The sequence below is a fragment of the Pinus tabuliformis genome, chromosome 6, assembly GCF_031772625.1.
Source record: "Pinus tabuliformis cultivar Carrire ecotype Pingquan chromosome 6, CPIR1, whole genome shotgun sequence".
In the NCBI taxonomy this organism is placed as follows: domain Eukaryota; kingdom Viridiplantae; phylum Streptophyta; class Pinopsida; order Pinales; family Pinaceae; genus Pinus; species Pinus tabuliformis.
The window spans coordinates 69,208,052-69,229,467 of record NC_142292.1 but is presented as its reverse complement, the minus strand read 5'-3'; the positions used below and the strand labels follow the sequence as shown (position 1 = coordinate 69,229,467).

General features: G+C 39.1%; 2 protein-coding genes across 2 annotated transcripts in view; both read right to left on the bottom strand.

Annotated features, from left to right (window-relative positions):
• The window catches only part of LOC149257281 (germin-like protein 1-3), a 48,099-nt gene extending 43,481 nt beyond the window's left edge, over positions 1-4,618 (bottom strand). Inside the window, exon 1 of the mRNA XM_089368113.1 lies at positions 4,597-4,618. Within this exon, the coding sequence (XP_089224239.1) occupies positions 4,597-4,618 (22 nt within the window). The remainder of the gene's footprint in view (positions 1-4,596) is intronic.
• Positions 4,619-14,133: 9,515 nt separating this feature from the next.
• On the bottom strand, positions 14,134-20,137 carry LOC149257280 (putative germin-like protein 3-2). Its single transcript, XM_089368076.1, has 2 exons — positions 20,017-20,137; positions 14,134-14,712 (listed from the first exon to the last, which is right to left on the bottom strand). Exons 1-2 carry the CDS (start codon positions 20,135-20,137, stop codon positions 14,174-14,176), a joined length of 660 nt encoding a protein of 219 aa, XP_089224202.1. The 3' UTR covers positions 14,134-14,173.
• Positions 20,138-21,416: the final 1,279 nt, after the last annotated feature.

The window sequence follows — 21,416 nt, the reverse complement described above, 5'->3', positions numbered from 1 at the left end:
CCCTCTAATTTCAATTAGAATTCAATAGAATAGTCTCCTTCTCAGATATTCAATAGAATAGTCTCCTGGGAAACCTATGGGAGAGAGCATGTTCCTCCCAACCAATAAGTTACTACCAGTAATTCCCCCAGAGGTCAATTTCTTGCCTCTTGAAACAACAAACCCGTATGTATTCCTTAGTGGTATTTTATAATTCTTCCCAACATATTTTTCCTTTAATTAGCTAGGCTTTCCTTTTTAATTAGGAAAAATTCTTTCCTTTCGCCTTTAAAGCACATCTTTCTCTCTAGTTGTGCTTTCTTTTCCTTTTCATCTAGCTTATCATTTCTCTCTAGCTAAATTCTTAACTTAATCATTCTCTCTCATTATGATATTTCATCAATAATAATTTAGCATAATATTTCTCTTCAATTATGTTATTTTCTTAATATTAATTTCTCCTCGGATTTTTCTTAGGAAAATATTTGGTACGGCTATGTGGACTTAACCACTTGACAATATTCTAAAATAGAAAAAAGTCCCTATTACTTATTTTTTCTTTCCCATACAATTCCCAACAAAACATGTATTCATAATATAAAATTTCATTCCATAATCCATCAATTCCAATCCTTGCTATCACAATCACTAAATTCAAATAATAATCACAATAATCTAAAAATAGTAATGCCTTTCAAAATAAGAGCACCAGGGGTATCACATGTGCTGGGATTCTCCTCTCTTAATTTCCAAGCAATATGATAATCTCTTGAAAATGTATTCCTCCTTTCACGTACACAAGGACGCTCCAAGATGGCTATGCATGGAACATATCCACAATTACGCACACGGGAACAATGTACTATGGATCTATGAAAAAAAATATACACCTTTACCCCGTTCCTGCAATCTTTTGAATGCAATATGGATCCATGAAAAAGAAATATACACCTTTACCCTGTTCCTGCAACCTTTTTGTTTCGCAATCGCATCATCAAACTAATTTGGCATAGATTTGCCGCCTTTCAAGCTTAACTATCCATCAATATTTGCTCAAAACTATTCCTTGAGTGGAGAGTTTTTGCTTTTGCTCAGCTTTTTGCGTGCTTAAGGAAACCACCTGCCCATGCAAGCCTGACACATTGTGGAAGACTTTTGACTTTATGTCTCTTCAATTTGGTTGAATTGTATTATATTGATATTATTAATAATGTATTAATGATGTTAATAATAATATTGTGAATAATATTAATGTAAATATTATTTTAATTAATATTGTTAACATCTAAAACATTACCATCATCCTTATTAATGACTAGAATTGAAATATTACTAATGTTATTTATCAGTATTAAGGTTAATAATATTTATATTAATAATGTTAATTTTCAAGTTAATAATTTCAATGTTAATATACTAGTCTTATTCATGTTAACATCACTACTTAAATGTTATTAGTAATATTAATGTTATTCTACAAAAAAATATTATTATTGTTAACATTGATAATAATAGTAGTGATGCATTAATAATGTAATTATTATTATTATTATTATTATTATTCACATGAGTGTTGTTAATATTAACTAGTAATTTTTAAAGTATCAATGTATTTGTAATATTTGTTTTTCAATAAAAATTAGTATTAATGCATTGGTAGAAAAAAAATCTATTTACTAAAAATATACAAAATGTAAAACCCAATTTCTGAAATATTCCCAAGTGTAAATTTTTAACGTAAAATATAGTTTTAAGATTTATTTATTTAATAGTAATACAATTTGCTTAAAATTTAATGTAAAACTTCCATTAAATTTTAAATTATATTTTTAACTCTAAAAGAGTGGGTAAATATTTGGGTTTTCTTTATATTTGTTTGGCATATATGTTAATAAATACAATGTGCCCATAACTACCTACAAGGTAGAATGGTCTAGATTGCATAAGTTATTCCCTCAATAGAGATTCTTATTCATATGGATGGCCTATATAAATTTTGTGTTATATTTCAGAAATTGGGGGAGTATCCGTCCTCCTGTTTATATTTAATTGCAATAAATTCTTATTCATGTGGATGGTCTATATAAATTTTGTGTTATATTTCAGAAATTGGGGGGTATCCATCCACCTGCTTATAATTCGGCTCTCTATTAAAACAAAAAAAAAATAGGCAACATTTGAGTTTTTATTCTATTGAAATTCATATCTCTTTTTATCATTTCAAATTCAAATACAAAATCTAACACTGAGAAAGCCAAATAATATAGTGATGTTTATATGTATTTTTATGTGGTTAAAAATAGTATGTTACTATTTATTTATTTTAAAAGGAATTTGTGATGACCCCGTAAAATGTAATTATTTATAGTTTACTGCGGTAAAAACTGAATGACATTGAGGAACTTATTTTCTTTTAAGAGTAATCTGTTAATTTTAAATATGCATTAAAATAATGTTTTAAAGAATTACTCAGAAAGTATTGGAGCTCCCAAAAGGGAACTGGAAAAAGAAAAGGAAAGTAGTTAATTAAACTGAAAATAACCACCTTCCCTAACTGGAAGGATTTCCAGGAAAAGGAGGAAGTTGGTAGACAGAATTCTGTGCTGTAGAGACAGACAGAAGGAAAAAGGAAAAACTTTGTTTGGACTAAGTCTGGTAGTGACCAGATAGTCGAGCACTAGGTGCTGTCTTAATGAGGATTGTGATCTGGTAAGAAGAAGCTCGGGGGGAGACTCAGGTCCCGGAGGACAAGTCTCACGGATGGGTGGATAACGAGCTTGACACAGGAATTTGCAGGAGATTTGCTGAAGAATTTCCCTACGAGCAGCGACCAGGTAAGTAACTAAACCCTAAAGTATCTGCAATTGTTTGTATAGAATGGGTAACTCAGAATACCTGTAGCTAACTGCGTATTATCAGTGGGACAGAGACTCTACAGTACTATCAAAATAGAATAACTGTGAATATTTAAGTGATATAGAAATGCATGTCTTCGTGTTCAACTAAGTAACTGTGTAAATCTGCATACCTGTAGCGTGAAGGGCAATTTATTATTACAGCTTAAAATATTAGCAGAGGTTAGGGTCTGAATATGCAGAGTCGAGTATCATGCAAAGTAGGCGGAAATCCTGTAACAGGAATCCATACCCTAACACGTAATGTCTACAGAAGGCCAATGCATCCTTAGCTGTGTAAATTATAACCTTGAGAGGAATCTGTAGATAGCCTCAGGATGCAAAGTTTTGAAGAGAAGTAGGAAGTTAGAAAGTAAAAGTCTTAAGCTCGAACCGGAATAGGTCCGCGGCTGGTGTGGCTCGGAGGAACCCTTGCGGCAGGCAGAAGCCTGAAGCCTCCACTCGTCATTCCTCTTGGAAAATAAACCGGCCAAAAAGCAGAACTTAACCCAATGCATGATCCTTAAATTAATAGCCAAAGCAGTTGAACAGTTAAGGACTGTAATAGACTACCATAATATCACTCCTGAGTATAACAATATTATCTTCATTAACAGATAATCGTATTATCTTTATCATACAAACCGATTGCATTACTGTCATTAAACAAATCGATATGATGTTAAACTCTGTGAAAACAATAGAGTAAGCATTGTTACGGCAAACGAACAAACGCACAGCAAAATCATGATAACCATATCAGAGAGTTAAGGCAGACATTATATAGCGGACAGAGTATACATTATGACAGAAACATGAGCGAAACATAACCTATATTCATAATCAGAATGTAGGACCCGAAGGTCTCTTTTTGCAAGAATCCCAACACCGAGTCCGACCATGCATCCATTGCACAGGATGCAGGTGCGAACCCTTATGGTACTTTCAAGACCAGTTGGGAAGGGGCGAATGCCGTTATAAACCAAACCCTCGGTAAAGCCATAAACAATGCGAACGAATTCCAGAGCAAGAATATAGATATACAAACTGAGTAATGCTTAAAATTCGACCCTTACGGGAAAACCATGTAAGAAGAATGATAATAAAACAGGAAAGTTTAACGTTGCTCTATATTAAACCGAAAAGCAGTCTTTCCAATATGGGTCCAGACCCAGTTACAATAATTCGTAAAAGTCCTCAACAAAGTGTTAAACTTAGTCATGAATACAGATGAAACATAGCAAAATGATGTTCAGTAGCTACATAGACAGCGGTCGAGAGGCACAACCTCATGAACCTGAGATTTGCACTCAAGACCGCCGTAGACTCAAGGGGGTTAACCCAGCTTTCACAAATCAACCCCAATATGTATGGAACCAGAACTTATAATCCTGTTACCGCCATCTGCGCCAACCATGAAGAAATAAGGTTGGGGTTTTCGATTAAACACAGAGATGAAACCCTCAGACGAAAGACAAACAGTAAATGTAAACAAGTGTATATCCACGGTGCAAGGGGAAGCCTACATGTGTACCTATAAATGTTCGGCAGAATATTGCCTGAGGGAAGAGTAGTCCGCCGAAAGAGCCACGGTGGCAGAACATCACAATCTGTCATGCAACAGAGAGAGCCGATTACTTTGTTTATTCCTTAAGAAAAACATAGACAAAATCGAAAGGATCTTAACAAACAGAAACCTTAGCAAGTTGGTTTGAAGACTCACATCCTCGGAGCGGTAGCGCCATGGTGAGGTCGCATGCTGGAAGAAAGCGACAGAGGAGAATCGGCGCAGAGATGTGGGATAGTCTCCCAGTTGTGGCGGAAGGATGCAAAGAGTTGTGGAGCGCCAAACAGAGCCAACGAAATCTCGAATAATCCGGGATATCCACAATATAAACGCGAAGTCACAGCCATGAGACGTGGAGAAACCTCCACCCTTGATCTTCCTCGAAGCCCTTACACCGTAGATCCAGGCGGTAAATCCAAAGTGCAAGAGCGGGAAGGTTTCCAGCCTGGAAGGCCATGCCCGAGCACGTGATCAAGCCAGCGGAAGTAAAAGCTCAGTCCAGGTGTTCCGCGGAGGGAGCGCCAACAAATAATGGTAGATGGGATTTAATATATTTCCGTAACCACATAACAAAGTTATCCATTGCATAGTGTCGAGGTGGTGTAGCATCATAATGGAGTTGGACAAGTAAACTAAAAGTTAAATTAAACCATTGGTACCCGTGATGGACAATATCAAATAGCAGTTATATGCGACAGTATAAGAAACTATATAAATATCAGTTATATACGACAGTATAAGCAACTATATAAAGATGGTGCAGACACCATGGTAAAAGATTTTTTTTTTTTTACATAGGTGAGATATGTGACAATTGGTATCAGAGCCCAGGTTGCCCATACTGTGGCCTCTGGGGTATGAATAATATGTTTTTCTTTTGATTTTTTTTTTTTAAAGAGCAAAGTCATTACAGCATTGATATTTCTTTGATTGGGGTAACAAAATGGTGCCCAGAAGCTCACAATATTAACTGTTTTATGTCTAGACCAGACCAGGTTAGACAAGGGGAAAAGAGAATAATGAATCCAGGAGACAACCCAGAGTTGTGGGTGTAGCTGGGTGAGGAGACCCGTAATACGAATCTGGCCATATTAGAAACAGTTCAGGAGCTGAAGAATGAAATGGCTCGGTTGCGTGAGGACAATGCACGTTTGACAATGGAGCAGGAAAGGATATTAAAAAGCTTGTCTGACAAACAGAACCCGCCACTGGCCAACCCTAGTGCAGAGCAACAGAGAATGACGGAGGAACAGCGCTACCAAGCAGAATCTGAAATTCCAGAAGATGGAGAGGATCAATCTGCTAATGCATCAGAACAACAGACTTCAAAGCGACAAAAGGTGGAATTGCAGGGAGAATTCCGGAAAATTAAACCCCCGCACTACGATGGGGAACAAGAGGAAGCGGCTGAAGCATGGCTAATTAACATGAATAAATATTTCCAACTATATGAGTATGACCATAACTTGAAGGCACGATTGGCCATTTTTCAGTTGCAAGGGAAAGCAACACTGTGGTGGGAAGAAGTTAAAATCGTAAAAGGGGTAAGCGAACGAACCATAACATGGGAAAAATTTCAAAAATACTTTAAAGAGAGATATTTGACAGAACGCTTTTATGATGAAAAAGCAAAGGAATTCCACGATCTGCGGTTGGGGCAGCAGACTATGGATGAATTCATCAATCGTTTCACCTCCTTGCTCCGTTATGTACCCTACCTTAAAGAAGAAAAAGCTAAGGTGCAACGGTTTGTTAGCAGCTTACCCATGTATATGAGAGAAAGGATCGAATTTGACAATCCCAGAACCATGGACGAAGCCATCCGTAAAGCCAGAATGTGCTACCAGCAAAGCAAACAGAAAGGGGACAGTTCTAACAGGAAATGGAATGAGAAAAAGAATAGTAAAATTGTGGGAAACAATAGAGGAGGCCGGGTTGGTGGAGCTAAAGGAAGCATCAAAGGCCAGAGTAGCAGAGCAGCACCGAGAGGTTCATTCAGGCCCAAGCCTATCAGTGAAACCAGAAAGGGTGAGCCTTGGACAATGAGGGAGTAACCAGACCCCCAGTACAGTGCTGGGGTTGTGGCGGACCACACTATGTCAAGAACTGTCCGCAACGGAAGGGGACGGATCAGATCTCCCAGATTCATGAAGCATCAACCGTGGGCGACGTGGGACGAAGTGTGCCAAAAATTAATGCAGCCTTGGACGACCGCCAGGCAGAATACCAGCCCACTATGGTCGAATTTGAAGGTAAAATTTTGAACCTTTCTATCACTGTTCTAATTGACCCAGGAGCTACTTTGAGTTATATTAGTCCAAAGATAGTTGAACAGTGTAAATTGCAGCCTGAAAAATTCAAGAACCCGTGGCTGGTACAGCTAGCTACAGGGACTAAAAGACGAGTAATGGCAAAGATCAAAAACTGCTCTATAACGATAGCAGGACAGCCAGTGGTAGCAGATCTGAACATGCTTCCACTTGGATCCTATGACGTCCTAATTGGGATGGATTGGTTAGAAAAGCATTGGGCTTTAGTGAACTGCAAAACAAAGGTCATACGATTCAAGGATGACTCTGGAATGGAGCAGGAGATGCAGGGAATTAAACGGCCAGTGCAGGTCCGGCCAATCATTGCATCTCAGCTAGCGAAATGCATCCGGAAAAGATGCCAAGTGTATGCCATTCAGGTGAATTATGCAGAAACCAAGAATAAGGGGAGTCCGCTAGACCACCTTCAAGTAATAAAAGAATTCGCGGATGTGTTTCTAGAGGAAATTCCTGGATTACCTCCGAAAAGGGATATTGACTTCACCATTGAGTTAATACCAGGAGCTGCCCCAGTTTCGCGGACACCTTATAGAATGAGTGTACCTGAGCTGACTGAGTTGAAAATGCAATTACAAGAACTGCTGGATAAAAATTATATCCGTCCCAGTGTATCTCCATGGGGAGCTCCGGTGCTATTCGTCAAGAAGAAAGACGGAACTTTTCGGATGTGTATCGATTACCGACAGCTGAACAAACTCACAATTAAAAATAAATACCCCTTACCTCGAATTGATGAGCTTTTTGATCAGGTCAAGGGGGCGACAATATTCTCCAAAATTGATCTGCGATCTGGTTACCATCAGATCAGAATTAAAGAAGAGGATATTGCTAAAACAGCTTTCAGAACCCGATATGGACACTGCGAGTTTGTAGTGCTGCCTTTCGGACTGACTAATGCACCCGCCACATTCATGTGATTAATGAACAGCGTGTTCCATCGGTTTTTAGACAAATTTGTACTAATATTCATTGATGATATTCTGATTTATTCTCGTTCCAAGGAGGAACACGAGGAACACCTCCGGATGGTGCTGCAAACCCTGCGAGAGCATCAGCTGTATGCTAAACTCAGCAAATGCGATTTCTATAAAGAGGAGATACAGTATTTAGGCCATGTGATCACCAAAGAAGGGATTGCAGTGGATCCTGAGAAAATAAAAACCATAATGAATTGGCCCGTGCCTAAATATGTGGCGGATATCAGATCTTTCATGGGGTTAGCAGGGTACTACAGAAGATTTGTGGAAGGCTTTTCGAGAGTGGCATATCCTATCACGTCCTTGCAAAAGAAAGGGAGGACATTCAAATGGAGTTCAGAATGTCAAAAAAGTTTTGAACGACTTAAGCACTTACTCACTACTGCTCCCGTTCTAAGTATAGCTGATCCTAATAAGGATTATGTAGTATGTACTGATGCTAGTCGAGAAGGCGTTGGAGGTGTGTTAATGCAAGAAGGGAGAGTGATCGCCTATGAGTCGAGAAAGTTGAAGGAACATGAGCAGAAGTAATCTGCCTACGACTTGGAGTTGGCAGCCGTCATACATGCACTTAAAATGTGGCGACATTATCTTCTGGGTAGAAAATTTCTGTTATTAACAGATCATCACAGCTTGACGAACTATTTCAGTCAGCCCACCTTGAATGAAAGGCAAGCCCGTTGGGCAGATTTCTTAAGTGGATTCGATTTTGATATTAAACACCTGAAAGGAAAAGAAAACCGTGTAGCAGACGCCCTAAGTCGAAAGGTACAATGTTTATACGAAGTTACTCTCAGCAAGTGGGAAAACTCCTTGCAAGAGAGGATAAAAACAGCAGCAAACCAGGATGCTGAATATCAGCAAATGAAGCGAAAAAAGTCACTTTCTAGCCAGGAAAGCCAGCAAGGGTATGAAGTGAGCAAGGATGGGATGCTGTTTTACAAAAAACGACTGTTTGTACCGAATGACAATAGTCTTAAAAATTTAATTCTGAATGAGTTTCATACCAGTCACTACGCAGGTCATCCCGGATACCAGAAAATGCTTGCTGCACTTCGGAAGGAATACTACTGGCCAGGAATGAAAAGACATGTAGCTGAATATTTAGCGCGATGTTTAGAGTGCCAGCAGATCAAGACAGAGCACCAGCACCCGGCTGGGTTATTGCAACCCCTACCAATCCCAGAATGGAAATGGGAAATTATATCTATGGATTTTATAACTGGGTTGCCTAGAACAAAGAGGAACAATGACTCTATTATGGTGGTAGTTGATAAGTTGAGTAAAGCAGCCCACTTTATCCCAGTGCAATCGACCTACAGGGCAGTACAAATTGCACACATATTTATGCAGAATGTGTTCAGACTCCACGGGCTTCCAAAGATTATAATATCAGATCGGGATGTAAAGTTTACATCCGCCTTTTGGAAAGCACTATTTGCAGAATTGGGTACACAGCTGAACTTTAGTACAGCATACCATCCCCAGACTGATGGACAGACAGAGAGAGTAAATCAGGTGTTGGAAGACATGCTGAGAGCATGTATAATGCAAAAGCCGACTCAGTGGGAAGATTATCTAGACTTGGTAGAATTCGATTATAACAATGGATATCACACATCTATTCAAATGTCTCCATTTGAAGTCTTGTACAGACGCAAATGTCGGACGCCCTCAAATTGGAGTGGCCCGGAAGATAAGTTAAGGTTGGGACCCGAAATGCTCAAGGAAATGGAGGACATGGTCAAAAGGGTGCGAGCTAACCTGAAGGCCGCTCAAGATCGGCAAAAGAATTTTGCAGATCGGAAGAGGAGGTTCAAAGAGTATCAGGTGGGCGACCACGTTTATATAAGAATACAAGCCAAGAAGAGTACTCTGCAATGGAGCAGTTGTGCTAAACTCGCGCCTCGTTATTTTGGACCTTTTCAGGTCTTGGCAAGAGTTGGGCCAGTAGCTTATCAGCTAGCTTTACCAAGCCACATTAAAATTCATAATGTCTTCCATGTATCCGTGCTTAAAAAGTATATTTATGACCCTAAGCATGTGATCAAGTGGCAAGATATACGGGTAAGAGTTGCTTTCAAGTGAACTAATTGGAAAGGTGTCAAGAGATAGAAAACTGACACTGTTATTGTTTGCAGGTCGAACCGGAAGGAGAGGTCTTGGTCGAGCCGCTGAGCATTCTCGACCAGAGAGAAGTACAGCTGCGGAAGCGGCTTATTACCCAAATTAAAGTGCAGTGGCAGCACTATGGGCCGGATGAGGCTACTTGGGAAGATGAAGAGCTTTTTAGGAAAGCTTATCCGGAGCTGTTTGAGAACGCTAGACATCGGGACGATGTCCAAACTCAGGGGGGGGAGATGTGATGACCCCGTAAAATGTAATTATTTATAGTTTACTGCGGTAAAAACTAAATGACATTGAGGAACTTATTTTCTTTTAAGAGTAATCTGTTAATTTTAAATATGCATTAAAATAATGTTTTAAAGAATTACTCAGAAAGTATTGGAGCTCCCAAAAGGGAACTGGAAAAAGAAAAGGAAAGTAGTTAATTAAACTGAAAATAACCACCTTCCCTATCTGGAAGGATTTCCAGGAAAAGGAGGAAGTTGGTAGACAGAATTCTGTGCTGTAGAGACAGACAGAAGGAAAAAGGAAAAACTTTGTTTTGGACTAATTCTGGTAGTGACCAGATAGTCGAGCACTAGGTGCTGTCTTACTGAGGATTGTGATACGGTAAGAAGAAGCTCGGGGGGAGACTCGGGTCCCGGAGGACAAGTCTCACGGATGGGTGGATAACGAGCTTGACACAGGAATTTGCAGGAGATTTGCTGAAGAATTTCCCTACGAGCAGCGACCAGGTAAGTAACTAAACCCTAAAGTATCTGCAATTGTTTGTATAGAATGGGTAACTCAGAATACCTGTAGCTAACTGCGTATTATCAGTGGGACAGAGACTCTACAGTACTATCAAAAATAGAATAACTGTGAATATTTAAGCGATATAGAAATGCATGTCTTCGTGTTCAACTAAGTAACTGTGTAAATCTGCATACCTGTAGCGTGAAGGGAAATTTATTATTACAGCTTAAAATATTAGCAGAGGTTAGGGTCTGAATATGCAGAGTCGGGTATCATGCGAAGTAGGCGGAAATCCTGTAACAGGAATCCATACCCTAACACGTAATGTCTACAGAAGGCCAATGCATCCTTAGCTGTGTAAATTATAACCTTGAGAGGAATCCGTAGATAGCCTCAGGATGCAAAGTTTTGAAGAGAAGTAGGAAGTTAGAAAGTAAAAGTCTTAAGCTCGAACCGGAATAGGTCCGCGGCTAGTGTGGCTCGGAGTAACCCTTGCGGTAGGCAGAAGCCTGAAGCCTCTGCTCGTCATTCCTCTTGAAAAATAAACCGGCCGAAAAGAAGAACTTAACCCTATGCATGATCCTTAAATTAATAGCCAAAGAAATTGAACAGTTAAGGACTGTAATAGACTACCATAATATCACTCCTGAGTATAACAATATTATCTTCATTAACAGATAATCGTATTATATTTATCATACAAATCGATTGCATTACTGTCATTAAACAAATCGATATGATGTTAAACTCTGTGAAAACAATAGAGTAAGCATTGTTACGGCAAACGAACAAACGCACAGCAAAATCATGATAACCATATCAGAGAGTTAAGGCAGACATTATATAGCGGACAGAGTATACATTATGATAGAAACATGAGCGAAACATAACCTATATTCATAATCAGAATGTAGGACCCGAAGGTCTCTTTTTGCAAGAATCCCAACACCGAGTCCGACCATGCATCCATTGCACAGGATGCAGGTGCGAACCCTTATGGTACTTTCAAGACCAATTGGGAAGGGGCGAATGCCGTTATAAACCAAACCCTCGGTAAAGCCATAAACAATGTGAACGAATTCCAGAGCAAGAATATAGATATACAAACTGAGTAATGCTTAAAATTCGACCCTTACGGGAAAACCATGTAAGAAGAATGATAATAAAATAGGAAAGTTTAACGTTGCTCTATATTAAATCGAAAAGCAGTCTTTCCAATATGGGTCGAGACCCAGTTACAATAATTCGTAAAAGTCCTCAACAAAGTGTTAAACTTAGTCATGAATCCAGATGAAACATAGCAAAATGATGTTCAGTAGCTACATAGACAGCGGTCGAGAGGCACAGCCTCATGAACCTGAGATTTGCACTCAAGACCGCCGTAGACTCAAGGGGGTTAACCCAGCTTTCACAAATCAACCCCAATATGTATGGAACCAGAACTTATAATCCTGTTACCGCCATCTGCGCCAACCGTGAAGAAATAAGGTTGGGGTTTTCGATTAAACACAGAGATGAAACCCTCAGACGAAAGACAAACAATAAATGTAAACAAGTGTATATCCACGGTGCAAGGGGAAGCCTACATGTGTACCTATAAACGTTCGGCAGAATATTGCCTGAGGGAAGAGCAGTCCGCCGAAAGAGCCACGGTGGCAGAACATCACAATTTGTCATGCAACAGAGAGAGCCGATTACTTTGTTTATTCCTTAAGAAAAACATAGAAAAAATCGAAAGGATCTTAACAAACAGAAACCTTACCAAGTTGGTTTAAAGACTCACATCCTCGGAGCGGTAGCGCCATGGTGAGGTCGCATGCTGGAAGAAAGCGACAGAGGAGAATCAGCGCAGAGATGTGGGATAGTCTCCCAGTTGTGGCGGAAGGATGCAAAGAGCTGTGGAGCGCCAAACAGAGCCAACGAAATCTCGAATAATCCGGGATATCCACAATATAAACGCGAAGTCACAGCCATGAGACGTGGAGAAACCTCCACCCTTGATCTTCCTCGAAGCCCTTACACCGTAGATCCAGGCGGTAAATCCAAAGTGCAAGAGCGGGAAGGTTTCCAGCCTGGAAGGCCATGCCCGAGCACGTGATCAAGCCAGCGGAAGTAAAAGCTCAGTCCAGGTGTTCCGCGGAGGGAGCGCCAGCAAATAATGGTAGATGGGATTTAATATATTTCCGTAACCACATAACAAAGTTATCCATTACATAGTGTCGAGGTGGTGTAGCATCATAATGGAGTTGGACAAGTAAACTAAAAGTTAAATTAAACCATTGGTACCCGTGATGGACAATATCAAATAGCAATATCAGTTATATACGACAGTATAAGCAACTATATAAAGATGGTGCAGACACCATGGTAAAAGAATTTTTTTTTTTACATAGGTGAGATATGTGACAGAATTCATACAACTTTTCAGCATTTCAAATACAGAACTGAAATTTGGATTTTTTTTATTATTTCAAATTCAAATACAAAATAAAAAAAAAAAAAATTAAATAAATGGAAATTTAATTTTGCCATTCAAATACAAAATCCAAAATCCAAAAGTCATTAAAAATCAATTTAAGAACATATTTTGAAATCAAATTTCAAACGATTTATCTCGTCCACCCGAAGCAAAACCTAAATTGAAATCATGTCCGCCAGACACAAAATCTAAATTTAAAGGAGTGTCACTAGAGGAAAAAACTAAATTTAATCACTCATTCATTTAGTCTTTATAATGCAGTGAGTGTATTTTTTTCACCTCAGCCATATATTTGTTTTGTTTGGAAGAGAGGCATGATGATGCCGTGGTCGATGTATTGAGCGGAGATATTAGGGTATGTTGTGTCAAAGAGTAAACGATCGCAACACGGAAATTTCACATTACCAAAAAGGACACCAGTACGGATTAAATGATAAGAGTGTTTCTTTATATCCCGTCTTTAATTCAAAGTCAAATACTTTTCTTTGGAGTTGTCTATAATGCGATTTTTTGGAGATTCCGGTGACGGAATCTGGCGGAAGAAATTGAGGTTAAATCTTGATTTCTTGCAGTTAAAATGGTTTTTTAACTGCATATTTGGATTCAGCACCCTCGAAAACCCCTGGGACGCTTTCATTGTGCAGAAACTAGCTATCAAACTTGCGATTCCAATAAATTCCTGCCGGATTTCGACTGGAATAACCCGCCGGAAAGACTTTCAAAAAGTCGCGTTATAGACAACTGCCTTTTCTTTTGTTTGCATCACAATTAAAAGACAAATACTTTTATTTTGTTTGCATCAGATGAGATGCATCGTGCAGCGCTCCATCAATTCAACCGATAAGCTATTAGGCAGTGTCGTGTCCATTAAACAGAAATAGAAAGGTGTAAATGATTATAACATAAAACTCTCAAACACCCATATTGATGTAAAATTTTCCTTTATTGCATATAGAGGAGTCACGACTATACACGTACGTGAGGGAAAGAGAGGTTTTATTTATTTGTATGTTTGGTCGCATAACAGCCGACGAATGATTGGTGACTCCTGGCATGAATGAATGATTGAATTAGATGAGTGGGCATCAACCCAAGAATTTCCTTTGGAGAAGTTGCACGAGGGAGGCATCGATCTTGAAAGCTTTGGCCAGAAGGGAGGCATCAACCGGGGGAGAGGCTCCAAACAAGGATTGGGCGACCTGCTGGGTTCCTGGAAGCTGGCTGCTCAGTGCAGCGATGGCCACTGCGTTGCCATAGCCCACGTTCTGTTGGAAGTGCACCAGACCTTTGGGGAACACGAACACGTCTCCCTTCTCAAGCGTTTTTCTGAACAATTTATTGGCAGTGGTGATAAAGCCGACTGAGAGAGTACCCTCCATGAACACCAAGATTTCTGTGGCCCGCGGATGAGTGTGAGGGGGATTAAGGCCGAGAGGAGCAGCGAAATCAATCCGAGCCATGGAGATTCCCAAGGTGTTTAAGCCTGGTATCTGCATTACATTGGCTACAGTGACGTTGGATCCCATCATGTTACTTGTATCCCCTGCAATATTTAAGCCCCTGAACATGAAGTCATTTGCGGTAACCATGCTTGCATCCGTACACGGGAACCCGTTCACATTAACTGCAATTACAGTCAAATAAACATATATATATGATCAGATTCACATCGCATGAAACGAATCGAAACCCTAATCACATGATCAGATTATATTGTTATTCACATCGCATGAAACGAAACGAAACCCTGATAAGCAAACACATGATCACGACCTCAAACTCAAAGTCTTACATACCTCTGTTGGGGATTTTTCTGGCAAAATCCCAAAAACAAAAACACAGAACAGAGAACAATGCTTTGTTACCTCCACAGGATCTTTAACACAGCGGAAACTTAAAAAAAATTTACTTGCAGCTGACAGAGATTTCACACACCACACATTTCTATTCATTAATAAGAGCAATTGTTGTTACAACCTTCTTCCTCTCTCAAAGGGATTCACCAAGAACATTTAAAAAAAATTACTCAGTCTTCTCCTGAGATTTTACACTGCTGTGTGTAAGAATCTCTTCTACATTCACTGCTGTAAAAACAGACTTCTACTACAGAAAAATTACTTTCACTGCTGTGTGGAAATTACACGAATTTTCTTCACGCTGCTGCGTGGGTTACAATACATCGCACTGCTGTGCCTCACTCTTCAATTTCATTACTTCGCACTGTTGTGCATTACCATTCCTCTTCAGCCTTTTCTTGTGCCCATACTCCCGCTGAAATAAAATTAAAGACTTCACCAAAACTTACCAACCCACAGTAAATAGCATTTACTGTTTTACTGACATCTACTGGCGGTAAGTAAAAACTTTTACTTCACGTAAAATTTCATTTAATGCTGGCCTATACTTCACCCATTGACTTTAATTAGATCGCATCGCAAAATCCCATTTGGTCGGAACACAAAATTTGGGGCACACATATGATGCGATCTGCGATATGCGATCGGATCGCATCGCACCATCGCAATCGCCAGAAAACATAAGTTGTAACCAAAGGCAATGAGGCTGAGAATGCGATTTGGGATCTACGATAGATCGCATCGCAAAAATAAAGCTTCAGTTGAAATTATTATTTCAACACTCCCCTTTAATTTCAACTGCTGGGTTATCAATCATACCCAAACACTTCCTCACATAGAGGTATTCACCAACACTGCTGTTACAAAGACATCTTCCTCACATAGAGGGATTCACCAACTACTTCTGATGCAGTTCCACACACAACAAAATAATCTTCCTCTTAATAGAGGGATTAACCTGAAACTATGCTTAAGAGCACCTTCCTCATGACAGAGGGATTCACCTGTGACTATGCTGAAAAGCATCATCCTCTTGATAGAGGGATTTACCATGTGTATGCTAAAAAGCATCTTCCTCTTGACAGAGGGATTTACCATGACACTGTGTTGAAAAGCACCTTCCTCTTTAACAGAGGGATTCACTAAGAACTTCACTTCCTCTCACAGAGGGATTACTGCCAAACACTACTTTAGATGCAGTTTCAAAACAAAACATTCATTGCACTGTTGTGCATACTCATTACATTGTTCTTTTATGCTGCTGCATATTCTCTGCTGCACTGTTGTTCCATCTTCTTTGCTGCGTCTACCCCACACTGCTGTGTCTGCTCCACGCTACTGCGTCTACACCTGTACTGCTGTGCGTTAATAAAAAAAATTCTTACATATGCGTTGCTGCGCCTTTCCTTTCTCACATTCACACTATTGTGTGAGAATTCTTTACTTGTGCACTTATGCGTGCTTCCCTTCTTCACAATGGGAAAACTTTTCTTCATGCTGCTGCCTGCTCCCCTTCATTGATTACAATCGTACTTCTGCTGTGTCTCACTTGCATTTCAGATGCAAACAACACACTCACTGCACTTACATTTGCTGCTGTAAAGAAAAAATTTCTTTTACATGTGTTGCTGCCCATTACCATTCATTTCTTCAACAAAAACTTCATGCTGCTGCATTTTCTTATTTGCATTGCTGTGTAAAAACACATTTATTCATTCTCTCTTAGTTCTGGTTTCATTTTCTTCGCACTACTGTGCTTCTCCTTCTTGCCATCATGCTGCTGCCTTTTCTTATGCACTGTTGTCCATACCCATAACCATAGACTCTGTCATCCCTGGGTTTTTATTTGCTGTTGCGTTGCCTCTGCAGTTTGCACTGTGGCTGCCTTTTGTTCCATCATACTGCTGTGTGCCCATACACTAACTCTTTACTCTCCAATACTTGCACATAGAGAGAAATCATCCTCACGCTGTTTTGCGCTGCATTCTCCACACAAAAAAAAATTAACATGGGCTGCTGCCTTTTCTTATTTACACCCTTGCTTCACACAATCTTAGTCTTCATTCATTTTTTTATTTACACAATGCACTGCTGTGCAGTTCCTTTCATTTTTCTGCTGCCACACATTATCATTCACCCATGTGCATTAAAAATCTGCTGTTCCTGTTTTTCTTTATGCATTTCTTTGCATGCTGCATTGCGTATGAAGAAAAACATTACATTTTTTTTACTGCTGTTCATTCTAATCCTTGTGCTCCAAAAAAAATTTACAAACTGTTGTTTTATGTTCTGTCTTCCCACTGCTGTGAGGGTCTTCTTGCTTTGCATACTTTTCTTCTCTGCTTCTATGGTAGATTTAACTTCATATCTTTCCCTTATGAAAAGGTCTTCATCAAAGAGTGACTGTTAAGACAGTTCAGCAAAAAAATTACAAGCTCCCCTTTAATGTGTGCTTGTCTTCTTTTGGCAGACTCTTCTCAAAACAAATTTAGATCCACTGGGGAGTTCAAGGGGTTTTCAGATTGCCTTTCCTTCCTTCTCCATACTTGTGTAACTTTCTTCTTTTGCATGGGTCTAGCTTGTGTAAGAGCCCATGTTAAGTTACAGTCACGTGCCATATGCCCAATGTTATGACACTTGAAGCATTCAACTTTATTCATGAATAAGAATTCATGATTTCTTCTTGTGAAATTATTTCTTGGAGATTGTCGGGGACCACAACATCTATCTCCATGAAATGCTCTACAGTATTTTGCCATATGACCAAAGTTTGAGCAAGCATAACAATAACCCAAAAATGAACTTTGGTACCTGGGAGATGGAGGTTTCCTTGATGTACTTCTGAAGCCTTGCTGCCTTGAGATCCTTTGTTGATAACCATTGCATCTTGCCTCTTTGACATCAGCTACACTTCCTCTTGGAGCTGGTTTTCTGCTTGGAGTAGGATTTCTTCTATTGCAGCCTTCATTTTTCTCCTTGCCTTTGCTGGAACTAGAAGCATCACAACTTCTTTCTGGCTTCTTCACATCTCCTTTGGTTAGAGTATCTTCATTCTTGTTTGAGGGTTCACCTACATACCCAAGTCCTGATTTATCAAATGGAGATCTGTGATAGCTGAGCATATCATCCAAGGCTTGAGAGCTCTTCATGATCTTGTTCATCCCTTCAACCTTCTTCCTGAGGAGGACAATCTCTTCTTCCAACTTTTCACATACATTATTTTTCTTTGCTAGTTGTCCCTCAGTTTCTTCTTTGCTACGAGTAGCTTCAGCTGCTACTATTTTAAGGGAGATAATTTCTGTCTTCATTTTGGAGATTTCTACTTGACTGCTCTCCATTTTCTTTTCAGCTCCTTGTGCCTGCTTCCTGGCTTCTTGTAGTTCAGACTTAAGGGAGGAGACCTCTTCCTTGTACTGTCCAATCTCTTCTACAAGCTTGTTCACTCTCTTGTGCCTTTGTTCAAGTTGACTTGTCAAGGCGTCTTCCTGCTTCTTTGCTTCATTCAGCTGATTTGTCATGGATATGACTTCTTCATGATGTTTCTTCTTGCATTGGTCAAGCTCCTTCTTCAGCTTGGTAAGCTCTTCATCCCTTTCTTTTACCTGAAGCTTGATGAGGTCAAGCTTTTCATTCTCAGCTTCTATGATGGGTTCATAAGTTTCTTCTTGACTCATTGTCATGGTCAGTGCTCCCTTTACATGAAGGTCATGCAGTCTGTCCCATATATCCTTTGCTGATGAATATTTTCCTAGATTCTTCTTTATAGAATCAGGGAGTCCATCCAAGATAGTCTTTGCTGCCTTTGCATTGTACTCCTTGGATTCTTTATCCCTCTTGTTATCATCAATCACTGATTTCCAGATTTCAATCCCTTCAGACTGTAAGAAAGCCCTCATTTTTATTTCCCATATATCGAAGTTCCCATCGAACCTTGGAGCCTCAACTAGAATGCTTTCAAATAGATTGTTTTCTATTTTAGTAAAGGAGGGAGACACAACTTTAGGAGGATTGGAGGCTTTCTTCTTTGACCTTGCCATTCTTATCTAGGCTTTAAATACTTGACTGTTTTTTTTAAATCACTGACTGTTTCTTCAACAGTAACACAAAAACTTGAAAAATACCTGAATCCCTTTGGCTGAAACTTCACACTGCTGGAGAAGCTTTACTGCTGCTGCAACAAGAGTCTTTCCTTCAGCTTCTTTGTCACCTCCAAAGAGCCTGGATTAGCTCTGATACCACTGTTGGGGATTTTTCTGGCAAAATCCCAAAAACAAAAACACAGAACAGAGAACAATGCTCTGTTACCTCCACAGGATCTTTAACACAGCGGAAACTTAAAAAAAATTTACTTGCAGGTGACAGAGATTTCACACACCACACATTTCTATTCATTAATAAGAGCAACTGTTGTTACAACCTTCTTCCTCTCTCAGAGGGATTCACCAAGAACATTTAAAAAAAATTACTCAGTCTTCTCCTGAGATTTTACATTGCTGTGTGTAAGAATCTCTTCTACATTCACTGCTGTAAAAACAGACTTCTACTACAGAAAAATTACTTTCACTGCTGTGTGGAAATTACACGAATTTTCTTCACGCTGCTGCGTGGGTTACAATACATCGCACTGCTGTGCCTCACTCTTCAATTTCATTACTTCGCACTGTTGTGCATTACCATTCCTCTTCAGCCTTTTCTTGTGCCCATACTCCCGCTGAAATAAAATTAAAGACTTCACCAAAACTTACCAACCCACAGTAAATAGCATTTACTGTTTTACTGACATCTACTGGCGGTAAGTAAAAACTTTTACTTCACGTAAAATTTCATTTAATGCTGGCCTATACTTCACCCATTGACTTTAATTAGATCGCATCGCAAAATCCCATTTGGTTGGAACACAAAATTTGGGGCACACATATGATGCGATCTGCGATATGCGATCGGATCGCATCGCACCATCGCAATCACCAGAAAACACAAGTTGTAACCAAAGGCAATGAGGCTGAGAATGCGATTTGCGATAGATCGCATCGCAAAAATAAAGCTTCAGTTGAAATTATTATTTCAACAACCTCCACTCTTCGTGTTAGCCACACAAACGTCTTGTAAAGGATCTGCAGCACCTGCACGCACAATATTAACAATATTATGCGCCACTAGTACTACAAGCGCTAGCGCTAGAAAGGATTTCATGACTGGACTGCAGGCAACTGAGTGACTACTATTCTTCGATTCGATTCGAGTAGATGCTCCCTCTGATCTGATTTGATCCTTATATGATAGATTGATTTTGGTGAAATATGAAGAGCATTCTTCTTTTTTATAACAGCAACGCCGCCAACGCCAAGTTCTTGAGTTAAATTTGCTTGCTTGATGGACTCCTTCTTTGTACTTGGACGCGGTTGCGTGTTTCAAAATTAAAATTGAGAAAGACGCAGTCATAGTCATTGGCTACCCAACCCCAATCCCGTCCGCCACATATGACCCTGTCCTTATTGGATTTGGCTGCGTCTCAACCAAGGGAAGAAGGGATATGTTTTAGATTTAAGTATCTCAACGAAGTTGTCAACAATTTCGGGTTTCATTTCTTCATGCAGACTTGGTCAGTCTGTCTACTCGTAGCAGAAACATTCTGTTTTTCTTTTATTTGTTAAATAGAAAAGTATTGCACAACACACCTTTTCCATTTGGAAATATTTTTTTAAATATATAAACATTGAACTAAGTCGTCCAGAATTAAATATATATATAGACAGTCATCGATGTGATGTTTAACATTATTTTGTATTTATCACGCGCATTTACTGTACCAAACCATATTCGTTTTCCCATCTCCAAACATATCGCTATGCTCTTCATCAAGATTATTTCCATGGTGTGTGTTAACCCTCCGGGAAAGCAGCTAAGTCAAACATTCTTCAATAACATGAAACAACCACTCTTTAATTAAAAAACAAGCACAACCTCTTAATTTAGTAACCGGAGAACCCACCGTAATAACTATTTTTCATCCACCTCATTTCGTAGTAGTTTTCTGGTATTATGGTTTCTTTCTATGGATATCAATGGTGGATTGATAAGTTGCTATCTTTTAAATTATTTCAGTGTGAAAGATAATTTGCAAATTTATGTTTCTTATCAAAATATCAATTTCTTTCTTTTTTTTTTAATTAAATTTTAATTTTTTTAAAGTTAATTGATATAAAAAAATTAAAAAATGTACTCATAAATTTAATTTAAAACAATATCTCATAAAATATACATTGTTTTATTTTTAATAACTTCCAACATAACTAAAAAAAATTATTGCTATGATGAGTCTTTCACCTTCTTAATTGTATGTTCTTGATGAGCATTGTGTTAACTGTCCCCCAAAGAAGCTAAGTCAAACTTCGTTCAATATTAAGATTAAAATTAACCTAAGATGAAGACTACCCTAATCCTTACTCCAAAAGAAAACTCCATTTCCTAC